Source organism: Clarias gariepinus, chromosome 8, assembly GCF_024256425.1.
Source record: "Clarias gariepinus isolate MV-2021 ecotype Netherlands chromosome 8, CGAR_prim_01v2, whole genome shotgun sequence".
NCBI classification, from domain to species: Eukaryota; Metazoa; Chordata; class Actinopteri; order Siluriformes; family Clariidae; genus Clarias; species Clarias gariepinus.
This window is the reverse complement of record NC_071107.1, coordinates 22,026,412-22,039,585: the sequence shown is the minus strand read 5'-3', so window position 1 is coordinate 22,039,585 and position 13,174 is coordinate 22,026,412. Positions and strand designations below refer to the sequence as shown.

Sequence of the window (13,174 nt, the reverse complement as noted above, 5' to 3'; positions counted from 1 at the left end):
CAGAATGAACAATTATCAATTCAAAATTTTGTGTCATATCTATAATCTGTTTATTTGCTGTGGTATAAAATCTAGGTGGACATTCCAAGTGTGGTGATTTCATCATGTCTGCTCAGGGGTTGTATGATTATGTATAAGCAGATCTTATAATTGATTGATTTATTAGTAAGCTATATATTACATATAGGGAGTGAATTGGGTAAGTTTGTGACTCGAAATCGAATGGCACAGAATTCAGACGACTTGTCAATTAATAATTTAAGAACATAAAGTCTTTCAGTGGTCAATTTAATATGGTGTGTGTATGCAAGTGTGTGTGTATGTGTGTGAAAGTTACAGAAAGACAGTTTATTTTATTTGTGTATGGGCACAGTGTATCTTCTTATTCATTATACTGAATATATATTGAGTAACTAAACTCCTGGGTATTTACTCATGCAGTTTATTTAATCGGCACAAGCAGTGCAGTGCATATAATCATCCAGATATGGACTAGCGTCATTTTATGTGCGATTGGCTGGAATGAGTATTTCTGTAAATACTGATCATGTGTGATTTTAACACTTTTTTTTCAGTCTCTAGAACAAAGCAAAAATCTTTTGCACAATGTACTTATACTCTGTAGACTTGACACACTTTGAAAGAAGTTGGATGAGCCAAAAAGCATCTTAGAACACATATATTATATATATATCAAACCTTGAGGTGGATGCAACAGCAGAAGACGACATGGTGTTTCATTTCTGTCCTTCTTCTTTCAGCCAAGATAAGGGCCCAGATGAACTAATCGTCCCAGAATCACTCATAGGAATTGCGCTCAAAGTTAATTTAGAACTGAAAATATTCGTAGCTCATGGTAGGGCATAAAAGTTCTTTAGGAAGCTACTCTTTTTTTTCCTACTCTTCCTACTCTTTTTCTCCTCTTTTTTTTTTTTTTTTTTTCCCAGTGCAGAGTAGGTCTGTGCTAACTGGAGAGAGGATGAGAGCGTTTTTTGCTTGCGGAGTATGCTAGTAAAATTTACAGAATTAATCAAAGCAAAAAGTTTGCCCTAAACTTACCTCTAAAGATAAAAATTAAGTGGATGGCAATTTGTGAATGCATTAATACCATCTGTCAGTTTGCCACACTTATGTCATGCTGCAGTACTGTAAGAGCAAAGTTTGATTTATTATTTCTGACATTTGTTGGCTCGGTCACTCGTTTAAAGCTGCATCTTCACTACAGTAACCTGCATCTCTGCCTGAACGCCATTTTCTGGCTACTACTAACTAGTTAGGACACCTCCGGAGCTCTGGATATGGGAGTGATTTTACTGTTTTAGGAATGTCCATGAATTGCTCTTGATCCCACTACTGAGTGTAAGAACAAAATTGTGTTTCTATTGAAATTTTTTGCCACTTACGAGCAATTTCTTACCCTGAGATGCTTTAAACTTAGGGAAAACCCTTCTATTTAAGTAAGTAATATAAAACTTAGTTGATCTGGTGCATTTTCATTACTATGAACAATAATGTTCTTTATTGTTCCTTTACAGGTAAATTTTCTATATTTTCCTTATGAAGCTTCTATTGACTTAGGACTTGATTTAAATACTGGAGTTTAATAACTTAAGGTTTGCCTTAAGCCTAAGGTAAAGACTTAAGACTTGACTTGGGTTTGCGGTTTATTACTTGTAAAACTCTCTGGCATGTAGAGTAGAAATCCATAATTGTTATTTATAGAATTTAATAAGCATTTCTCAACACTCCCACGTCCATTCAACCTAGAATAGAAAATTTCACTTTGAGGAAAAATTATTAGTACATGGTAACAGCTCTAAAGTGATTATAAAAGTAACTGGTCAGAGAACAGGAGGGTGGTGAATATTGTCAGCAGATGGCAATGTTGGCCCAGTGTTAATGTTAGATTGTTCACAAAATGAGCGCTGATATCATTTTCCCCAGGTTTTAACATGTACTTATCTCTTCTCTCCTTTCAGATTGCTTTTTCACAGCACAGTAACTTTATGGATCTGGTACAGTTCTTTGTCACATTTTTCAGGTAAAATCAATGTAATCACTTATCAGTCTCTCTCTCTATCTATCTATCTATCTATCTATCTATCTATCTATCTATCTAGTCAAAGTTTGGACACAAGTTTGGATTTATTTTTACATTCTAGAACAATACTAGAGATTTCAATAATAAGAAGTAACACGCATGGGATTAGGTAATTAAGTAACAACAACGGTCAGTTGTTATTTTAAGACATGAAGGTCAGATGATCTGGAATAGTTCTTGCAAGAACCATATTGTCCAGTGCATTTTCAAAACCCGTCAAGTCCTATGCTGAAGCCGGCTCTGATAAAGACCTTCCCAGGAAAGCAAAGACCAAAACTTAGCTTTGGTGCAGAAAACTTTTAAATTAGATTAGATTAGACATTTAGTTTTACCACCTTTAGAAATCACCAACTACCAGCACCCCAGATAAGAGCCGTTAGGAAGGCTTTAAAGAGCATGCGTATCAGACAAATCTCAATAATTGTTTAATAGAGATTATTGCATATTTTGGATGCCTTCAGCGTTGCCTTGTAATGTAGAAAGGAATAAAATTCAGGAAAGACCATGGAGTTAGAAAGTCCAAAATTTTGACTGGTAACGTATTTGTCTTGTGCATCTGTGTATAATTTCCCACTTTAGAAATATGTTGCTTATCAAGGGTTAGAAAAAGAGCATAGTACTCATAAACACACTCTGCAACATGTTTGTCTTATAGCCCCTTCAGCAACAAAGAAAGTACTTGGATTAGGGTTAATGTATACTATATGCTACGCACCCACACTTTGGTTGACCATGATTCTCCATCATTGGCTCTGTCAGTCTTGGCCCTATGATGAATTACACTGAGTTTGCAATCTCTTAGCCCTTGTGTGTGGGGGCATGTGTGGGAATATTTATGTAGTTCAACTGTCTGTAGCTTTTATATTTTGCGAATACACATGCTTGCACATGAGGAGGAATACATAAGTTATTTTGAGAAATTTATAGAAATGTCAGTAACATCCTATATATAAAAACATATATTCAATTATTAAACCTTTTAATAAAACTTTAGCACAAGAACACATTTGGGAATGCTTGCATCATTAAAGTGTAAAGGTCATTACAATTTAATATGTACATTTCATGTATTGTTGATTGCTCATGTCAGCATGAATTTGTCTGTTTAATGTTTTCCAGTTGATGAAATAAAATGGATATCTAGGGACCAGTATTTATATAACAAGAATGCTTAAAGCAGGTGCTCAAATATCAATGATTTCTTCTAGTGTTACTTTGCAACAAATCTAGTGGATTTATATTAATTAATATTTATTTTCCACTGCCAAATTAGGTCTATTTTAGGTGTCTCTTTTTTGACACTAGTTAAGGGACATTGCCAAAATTTATTTTGATCCAGTTTTGCCTTTTGCGCCAGTATTGACAGGTCTCATTTAAATACTAATTTTATTACTTTAGTATGGGGATAGAACTATCCGTGTAATACTGAGAAGCCTCTATTTTAATAAGCCAATTGTTGTTGACTGACAGTTGTAACATATGAATCAGGAAAAGGGGCATGCCCACCCTGAATGCAATGTCTGACGGATTTTCATAGTGTTATTCAAAGACCTCTTCTCATTTTTTTTTATTTTAGATTTAATTAGATTTAACTTTATTGTTATTGTGCGAAGTGCATGTACAAAGCCAGTGAAATGCAGTTAACATCTAACCAGAAGTGCACAAGTGGTCTATTTACAATAAATAACAATATGGGAAACAAGGGTATGGGTCCATATGAACAGAGGCAAGATTGCTTAATGTAAAGAAGGCGCAGCAGCTGTGTAGGGTATATACTCTATGGTAATAAACACTTTGCAAAGTATAATTGTGAAAATATTGTGCTGTAAAACATGTCAACAAAATATCATGCTCGACAATAAATACATATATACTGTACATGTACCGATGTTATTCATGCGGTATTCTTGTTTTACCGCCACGCCTCACGGTGGCGACATTTGGGTTTGTGCGTTTGCTGGCTTCTACCGCCGAGTGGCGCTATATAACTACAGACTGACGCCTCGGGCATCAGTTCATTCTCTCCAGGATTAATGAGCCGCACTCCATTAGAGCTGCACGTGGTAGCGGATAAAATCAAGTGAAACATTGTAGTTAAACGAACTCATAATCACAGTATTAAAATTACAGTACAAATGTAGAATTTAAATTAAATCAAATCTTATTAGGATCGAATTTAAGCAAAGTAAATGTTAACACAGTGACCCTTCAGATTTTATCATGTGTAATTTGAAAAGCTACGCATGTATGTTTTTTTGTCATCTTATATTTTGTGTTCCCTAAATTTGTAGTAGATTTATTAACTGAAATAAACAAAAATAAATGACCATAAAAATTAAAACGTTATGACGTGCTACTGCGTCAGCAGATTTCGATGTGTTTTTGCGTTATTATAAGAATTAAATGCAGTAGGCTGTTATGATCATTATAATGTTGTTTAATAAATATTAAAAACATTTTAACAAATTACATTTTCACATCCCAGCATCCCCATTGCGCTGTACCACCACCGGCAAAAACCTTATAAAATACAAGTGAAACATTAAACAAATTTATCATCACAGTAATAAAATTACAGTACAAATTCAGAACTTAAATATAGGCGTTTCTTAGTTCCATCGAATTTAAGCAAAGTAAATTTTAACAATTAAATTTTTATTTTGAATTGTGAGCCTTTCTATTTTATTATGTGTAGCACTCGTGTAGCCAGAAAACTCTGGCTATGTGTATCAGAAAAAGTGAGTGAGTCACAGGTGTTGTCAGATTAATGGGCAAAAACTATATAATAAAGCTATATAAGCTACATAGCCTTTATAAGACATTGTGCCGCAAAATGACGAGAAAATGTTATAATGTGGTAAAATAATGAAAGCAAACAGGGATACAGCGCTATACTCTATTAGTCTCTTTATACTTGAGCGCGTCAGAAAATAAACCGAAACTCCGTGTATACTTGCCTCACAGACGTGAAAAATATATACTTACAGAAAGCAAAATGTCTGCTTTTATATAAACTAATTGGAAAAAAAATCAGCTTATGTAATTTGTATAAAACGTGGATTACTACAGTGCATCCACTCATAGTTGAAACGAAAAGACATCAACTTATCAATGAATTATTAAAATGGCCAGTCAGATTCCTTGCTGTTTTCCCCGACACATTCATAATCATTAGTCTACTTCTGCGGTGCGGTGTTTCTTATCCCCACCCCCCTTAAAACGGTGTATTCAGAGGAAGGCTTGCCCGCGAGAGGTTGTGCGCACGAGGTCCACTACACAGCGAAAACATATTTGTATATTATGACTGAGATAAGGCGTGCATTTCGCACAGCGCCGCAAAGACAGCGCTTATTTAACACGTATGAATTTGTGTTTGTTGTATTTCTGGGAAAAAGAAATCTCTTATAAATCTGTCATATTGCGCTGTGGGTTCACACGAACATTTTACATTCACTAAAAGGCTTATTTAAAACCACATTTTGGCCATTCACCCGCATGCATTGTGCTTTGTTGTTTGTACACACTTTTACTTTTTCCCTTCTAATCCCACCCTTTGATCAAAATGCTCCCGATATGAGCTGACACGAGCAGCTTTGTTTCAGTCATAATATTCCATATTAGAGGTAATCATAAAGAGAGGCGACATATACTTGCTGATTAAACACTGCAATTTTTTAAGGTGAAAGTGCGCGCGATGTGAGCAGCTTTAATTATTGATAATTAAATAATTATTAAATGGTGGACATAAACAGCAAAAATATATATTTTTTCCTTTTAATTATTATCATCATGTTATTGAATGATTATTTGAAACTGAAGCCCTTTGTGTAGATTCTTGCCACGAGTCATTTTATCATACAAAGATTATTACGTTGTGCTCGGACCACTAAGCGTCTGTGGATTCCAAAAATTGGCATTTTTACCGTTTTTTTTTTTTTTTTTTTTTTTTTACCGCTGATTAAACATTGCATTTTTTTTTTTAAGTGAAAGCACGCGAGATGTGAGCAGCTTTAATTATAAATAATTTAATAATTATTCAATGCTAAAATCAAGATGATTATTATTTTTTTGATTATTATTATGTTCTTTTGCTGTTTGGGTTCAGCGTTAAATGATTATTTGAAACTGAAGCGCCTCGTGTAGATTCATGCAGATTCATTCATGCGCGGCAGTCATAGACATTCCGATTGAGTAACAACTGTATATATGTCTGTATGATACATTATACAGAATAACTAGGGGTGGAATATACAGTAGAGCAGTAATAAACACAAATTGTGGCTGGTGCAAAGATGCTTAGTAGCAGTGCAATATATCCTTAAAGTGACACTACAGTATCAGTTAACATTCCTTGATTGGCTGTTCAGTGAGATTATAGCTGGAAAAAGATTTTTCAGGATTTTTTAGTCTGTTTGTGGAGCTGCTGAGGCACCTGTAGCTCCTGCCCAATGGAAAATAGGTAAATAGTCCATTATTAGGGTCAGAGGAATCTTTGATAATGCCTCTTGCCCTTTGCAGACAGCGTGTCTTGTATATGTAATCCATGGTGGCTAGCTGAATGGGAATGGTTCTTTCTCTGAAGGGCTTTTTACGGTTTGCTTTATTTCTATCATCCTAAGCGGTACGACACTGAGTTTCAGTAAAACGTTCTCCTCTAAAAATACAGGCCCTGTTGTGCTTTTTTTTTTAATCAGGAGAGAAGAGTACAGAGACCATCTCCTTGTCTGATCAGGCCCACCACCATGATATAATTTGCAAACTTGATAATACTGGAGGCATAGGCATGGGTGAAAAGGGAATTTAAGAGAGGGGACAGTACGCATCTCAGAGGCTCTCCAATGCTAGGAGATAGACTGAAAGAGGTGAGGTTGTATACTCAGCCTGTGGTCTGTTTGTAAGGAAGTCCAGGGTCAAGTTACAGAGTGGTCTTCTGATTGCCAATTAGTTTCAGCTTCAAGAATACTTTGGAAGGGCTGGGTGTATTGCAAGCTGAGCTAAAAATTAACCTTCAGTCAGCCATCCTGGCATAAGTGTCGGGTTGTCCAGGTGAGTCAGGGCAGAATAGAGTACTGTGGAAATGACATCTTCCGTGCTGTTGCAGTGAAGTGCTTTGGCAATGGCACAATGTTAGCACAATTAAAGTACAATAGGTGGGGAGTTAAAGTAGGTAGGTCCAGGATTAGGGTTTATATTGTAACTTTACCCCTAACCAATGCAGGACACATGATATGTTAAAACATTTTTAAGAATTTTCTTTTATAGTTATGCTAGCCTTAGTATCCAGGGAGAATGCACTGCTATCACAACATCACATATAAACTCACATGGCAGATAAAAGGGCCAGCACTTAATAATCAGGTATTTAAAAACAGCAGAGCAGTAAGAAGAAACAGTGACGGACAGTGCACCATGTTTTGTTTAAATAAATGCACAAGCTCCCACCTCTATTTTTACCTGTGCAAACTGCTTCTCCATTATCTCTGAAAATAGTATGCCCCTCCAGCTCCAGCACGAAGTCTGCGTAAGGGTTTAAATCCAGAGCTCATTCAGTGGATTGCACATTAGCGAGAAAAATACTGAGGCAGCTGTTGGTGGCAAAACTAGGGATCCTGCCCCCAGTGCTAGTGGAGATGAAGGAAAGTGCAGCAGCATTGTTTGCTAGCCCGGTGCTAAATGTTGTTGCATTCAAATTCAAGGAACTGATTCTTGTAGTGTGTCTGCATGTGCTGAATAATCACTCTCAGCAGTGGTCCTTTTGTTGTTGCTGAACCATTTTCTTATGTCCATTTACACTAAAAAAGACATTCGTTAATTCCTCAAATAACTAGCCAGATACCTCCCAAAGAAATCAACACAATTTAGAAAACTGCCAGAAGACGGTGCTTAGCCATACACAGAACCAGAAAAGTGTTTTTACATTAACATCTGCCAAAACAACAGCAGACAAATTGATAGTAATAAAACCAATTATTATTAACTTAATAGTACTTTTTTCTGGCAGGACAAACATTTTTTTGGATAGGCAGGCCTGTCCCTCTGGGGCTAACCCATAATACCAGGATAGAAAACTTGCACTTCGGACTTGTTTGTTAGAAATTTCTTGTGGCTGGCTACCTTAGATTGATGATGGGAGCAGAGATTCTGGAGAATACGACACCCGTCCCTTCACCCCCAACTCTCCACTGTAGGTTTTTAGTAAGTATCGTGTGGTTATGGAACACATTTCCACATGGAATAAAGAATGAGAACTCTCACTGGCCTATGGGGATTTGGAAGGATTATTTTTAGATGAAGAAGACTTCAGTAAGCTTGCTTTCATTCCTTCAGCCCCAGGCAATCCAACTGGATGCTTCAGGGGCTGATGTCCACAATGCTGATATGACCCAATGATCAACTTGCAGGTTGTGTGCAACCTTGGGAAATCCCTGGCCCAGTGTGCTCAACACTAGTTCCCACTGTTAGGGGAAGGGGCTTTCTAAAGCTTCATGGGCAGCTCATTTAATATCAATAATATTTAATTAATCCATTTTTAGTATGATAGTATGACACCTAATTTTATTGTACACTGTATACTGAAAATAAACCTTGCTTCTCAGCAGCAGTGAGGTGTTTGCAAGTAATAAAAAAATCTAAACAGAATGGATTTGGCAAGCCTACGGGGTTAGGAGTTATTTCACACTTTTTTTTTTTTTTTTTTTTTTTTTTTTTAAAGAGAAGGCCTCCTGCTGTACACTTCACTCTTTGAGGTATCAACAAACATCCAACACCTTTTGGTCAAAGTGGGCATGGTGCAACTTTGTTTGTACATTTTTTTTTTCTTTAGCTCAGCAACCACAGGCTAGTGACTAGTAGGATACACGCTAGTGTATCCTACTAGTCTGTTGTTGGCTCTGATAGGTCAACAGTTGGGGTAACAAATTACTGGGCCTGTTTCACACTTTGAGTTATAATTTACGAAATGGGACCAGCACTGGCACACCTTAACAGGCCAGCCTTGTCCTTGAAACTTCTACTTTATCTATAAAGCCCACATTGTTTTTGAAACACCACCTGGACATTCCGCAGTTCAGCAACCATAACTTGCTATTATCTACATTGACACATTGGGATGAGACCGATGTGAAATGCCAAATTTGCACACCTTTACAATATTACTCTTAGTACAGTCTTAGTCATAGGTTACCATGTTATTAGCTATTACATGAAAAACTATCTATCCTATGTCAAGTGCCCTGGTTTTGAGTATACACCAATGTAAACTGCCTGTACCCATAAACCCCTAGAATGGCACTTCACTGAGGAGGGCAAACATGTTGGACACAAAACGGAGAGGAGTGATGTTCCCATGCTTGAGCCTTAGCGTAAGCTTTGGCTGAAGATATGCCGCCGAGTCTTTACCCATTTGGATTGCTGTAAGGGCTCTAATTAGGGAGTTGGGGGATTGCTAACTTTGGCATAAGAATTTTTCCCACAGAAAATATGCTGCTCTCATTCACGCTAACACACTCCAGAGTCTAGCTGCACACCTCTAATGCTGCAATCTTTTCCTGCAGAGAGCTAATTAATATACACTTGTCACAAATAAAAGGTATTGCTGATGACTGAGGGGGAATAACTAAACGTTCTGCACGGCACATCTTGAACAAGTTGAATGTTTGCTATACTGAGTATTTAACATACTGTACCTTAGTTGAAGATCTGTTGATATTGTTTTAGACAGATCAAGCATGAATTGCTGTCTATAGACCATGTCATGTGATGCATGCTTTCTATCACTGAAAATGACTCCATGACCTGGGATTCTGGGAAGTAAAGGCACAGAACTGTTACTTAGCAGTAGTTCTAACCGTACAGAAATTGGAACCTCTTAAATGGTTTTGGCCTCAGATATGGATTCACTCCAAAAAATTCGCTATAGTTATTTTGCCAGCAAGGAGAGTGCTCAGTGTTATTTACTATATTCCCCTGAACAAGCAAAGTGGGAAACAAATGTAACTGTTCGTATTAAGTTTAAAATACATGCTATTAAAGAGAGAGACATTGAACAAAAGCACAAGTCCACATATATAAAATACTATATAACCATACAAAATATGTATTTATTCAAATGATTTGTGAAGTCCCACACATAAGCAACATTTACGTAGTACATGTGGCCTTAAGAAAGAAGGTTGAAAGTTAATCATTTTTCATTAGTAATAGTTTAAAAGTATTATTTAAAATTTCAATTCCTTTCCTGTTTTGTTGCAGCTGTTTCTTGTCGCTTCTGCTGGTTGCAGCAGTTGTATGGAAGATCAAGCAGAGTTGCTGGGCATCACGACGAAGAGAGGTCAGTCCCTTAGCAACAACTGTACTGAATATAAACTCAGTTTGCCCTCATAATACAGATCTTAACTATCTTAACAATCCAAAAAATGCATTTCTAAATAAATGTTTCCTGTCACACTGTCTGTCGAGTTACATGTGATCTCTGTACAGGATAAAGTGGTATAGACAAGGAGTGAGAGAGTGAGACAATACATCAATGCTCTTTATGATATTCAGGGTCATGGGGGCCTGGAGCCTATCCCAAGAGTCTTAGGGCTCGAGGTGGGGTAACACCCTGGTGCCAATCCATCGCACACACTCACTCACACACTACGGCAATTTGAGGGCACCAATTAGCCTAATTTGCATGTCTTTGGACTTTGAGAGGAAACCGGAGTACCCGGAGGAAACTCACCAAGCATGGGAAGACCATGCAAACTCCATGAAGGGAATCAAGGAATCAAACCTGGCCAGGAATTGAACCCGGGCCCTGGAGGTGCAGGGCGACAGTGCTAACTAACCACTACACCACCATGCCGCCTAGCATTGATATATTTCTTTAAAAAAAACAAAAACAAACGTGCTGACCTCTTGTCACACGCAGTGAGCAATTTTAGCTGACATGGCACATAGGAAACAATTTGCCACATTGCTATCTATGTCGCATAACCTATGATGCATCACATTTGTAGCTTGGATGGGTATAAGATTATATCACTAAGAGGGCATGTTTTAGTGAGTCATATACCGTCTTTTGTCCCTGTCCTGATGTAATGCTGTCTAGTTCTGCTTTCTCATCAAATTAATTGCACATTTATAGCCACAACATAATGAAAAAAGTCTTTGGTGAGTCACTGATTTTTACCACAGTTTTTGTGCTCCTGCTCAGTGCTCCATGAACTTAAACCTGCTGACTGCCAAGACACCCTTAGAACAGCATTTTTTTCACCTGCTTTTTTCTTTTTTCTTCCCAAAACATTGTAAAGTTCCAACTGTGATATTTATATAAGCTTTTTGTGTTTTCAGGTGACGCATACACTTTAACCTTGCACTTCTTGTGCAACACGTTAATCTTTAAACAGTGTAGCTGCATTTATATCCGAAGTACTGCAGAGGGTTTTTGGCACCGACTGGCTATCTTGTCTCACCGCCACTCTATTCATCTTAGTATTCAAGAACCAGAACATTACCCTCTTTTGATCTTCAAAGCAACGAACATTTTACTAATTTTAAAACAATACACAATAATAAGGCTCACACAGGCATATGTTTTGTTAAATATACAGTACTTCAGGCAATTTATTACATTGCCTGTAATAAATAGATTTATTTATTTATTGTTTTGCAGTATTATGTGGGTCTGTATCACATTTTGATTTAAATGCGATAAATTGTGCAGCACTTCCTAGACTGTAGATGTATCATTTGGCAAGGCTACAGGTGGCTGCTTATGAATGCAAATATAGAGGGTTTACTTCAAGATGCAAACAGCTGGTAAAACTCAAAAACAGAAAGGTGTGATTAGACTTAAAAAGAAAAAAAACCTCAAAAACGTCTGCCCAGTTCTGAGACTGAGAAGATTAAGTTATACTGGCATGACTGGAGTTAAAGAGTATGGCGCAGCAAAGGAAGGGCTTATGATTCAAAGCACATCATCAAACATGGTGAAGGCAGAGTTATGCCCTAGGAATGTTTTTAGATAGACAGATAGAAAGATGAATGTAGAGGTTTTTTTTAAGAAGCATTTATTTTTAATAAGTTAAGAAGCCCCTTAATAGGACATAACCACTGGGTAAAATAGTAAAAAGCTGGCCACAAAATGGTCATAAAAGCACAGTTCCTCCTTAACAACACAGCAGACTGATAATTAAATTCGTCAGTGGTGTTCTTTAAGGAATAGAAATTCCACTCTGGCTCTAGCTTTTGCCGAAGACACAAACATGGGAATAAGGCCATTATAAGAAACAACTCTTAATGAGTTTTTTTTTTTTTTTGCTCTTATAAATAGACAGTTTGTCCTGTCCCACTACTAAATTCAGTGCCAAATCAGCTGCCACTTCTGAGCATTCTATTTTTTTTATATACATAAAAAAAACAATGTCAGACATTATTTTCATTAAAAAAATCCGTAACACAATTTTTAGCATTTGAAATAGCTGACAAAGGAAAGAATACAGGCACTGTTAACAGTTAATACCAATTTGTTAGAGCTCAGTGTCCAGAATTGCAGAATTCTCTACTACAGATCAACCTTCCTCTTTTTTTAACGGTGCTTTTTAAAGAACCCTCCACACACCCTCCAGTTTCTTTCTCCGCACAGTATCTTGTCTCCAACTCGGCTATTTCTTGCTCAGACCCTTTATGCAGAATCCGTACAAAAGTCTTCCCCTATCATATACGAGTCTGTACTATCAACCGTTTTAAAGTTTAACAGAGCCTCGGTCAGTCAGTGAGACAGTGTTCAGGAAATGGATTGACTATTTCAGAAGGTTCCTGTCTGGTGATGTAGTTTTGCAGTATGTCCAATTCCTCTTCAGTCAGCCTTTGCTGCCAGTAAAGTGAAGCTTCCCCATTTAAAAAGAGTTCATGCTCTAAACAGTCCTTGATAAAATGATGTCAAACTGTATCCTAAAAGCTGCCCATCTTCTGTATGTGGGTGTATTAATCCCTGCCCTCCTTCTTCCTTAGGCAGACAAAGCACACCTGGTGGTACCCAGTGCAAGATGTCCCCCCAAAAATATAACCATAGCAGATTGCATTTTCAGT

The 13,174-nt window shown here is 37.1% G+C and overlaps 1 protein-coding gene across 4 annotated transcripts in view; it reads left to right on the top strand.

The window, feature by feature from the left end:
- The window catches only part of atrn (attractin), a 75,557-nt gene that overhangs the window by 45,164 nt on the left and 17,219 nt on the right, over positions 1 to 13,174 (top strand). For 3 of the 4 annotated variants that reach the window (XM_053501663.1, XM_053501664.1, XM_053501665.1), the window contains exons 25-26: positions 1,980 to 2,041; positions 10,352 to 10,430. In XM_053501663.1, the coding sequence (XP_053357638.1) occupies positions 1,980 to 2,041; positions 10,352 to 10,430 (141 nt within the window). Of the gene's footprint in view, positions 1 to 1,979; positions 2,046 to 10,351; positions 10,431 to 13,174 lie in introns of those variants that run through there. The other variant, XM_053501666.1, reaches the window with a different exon arrangement.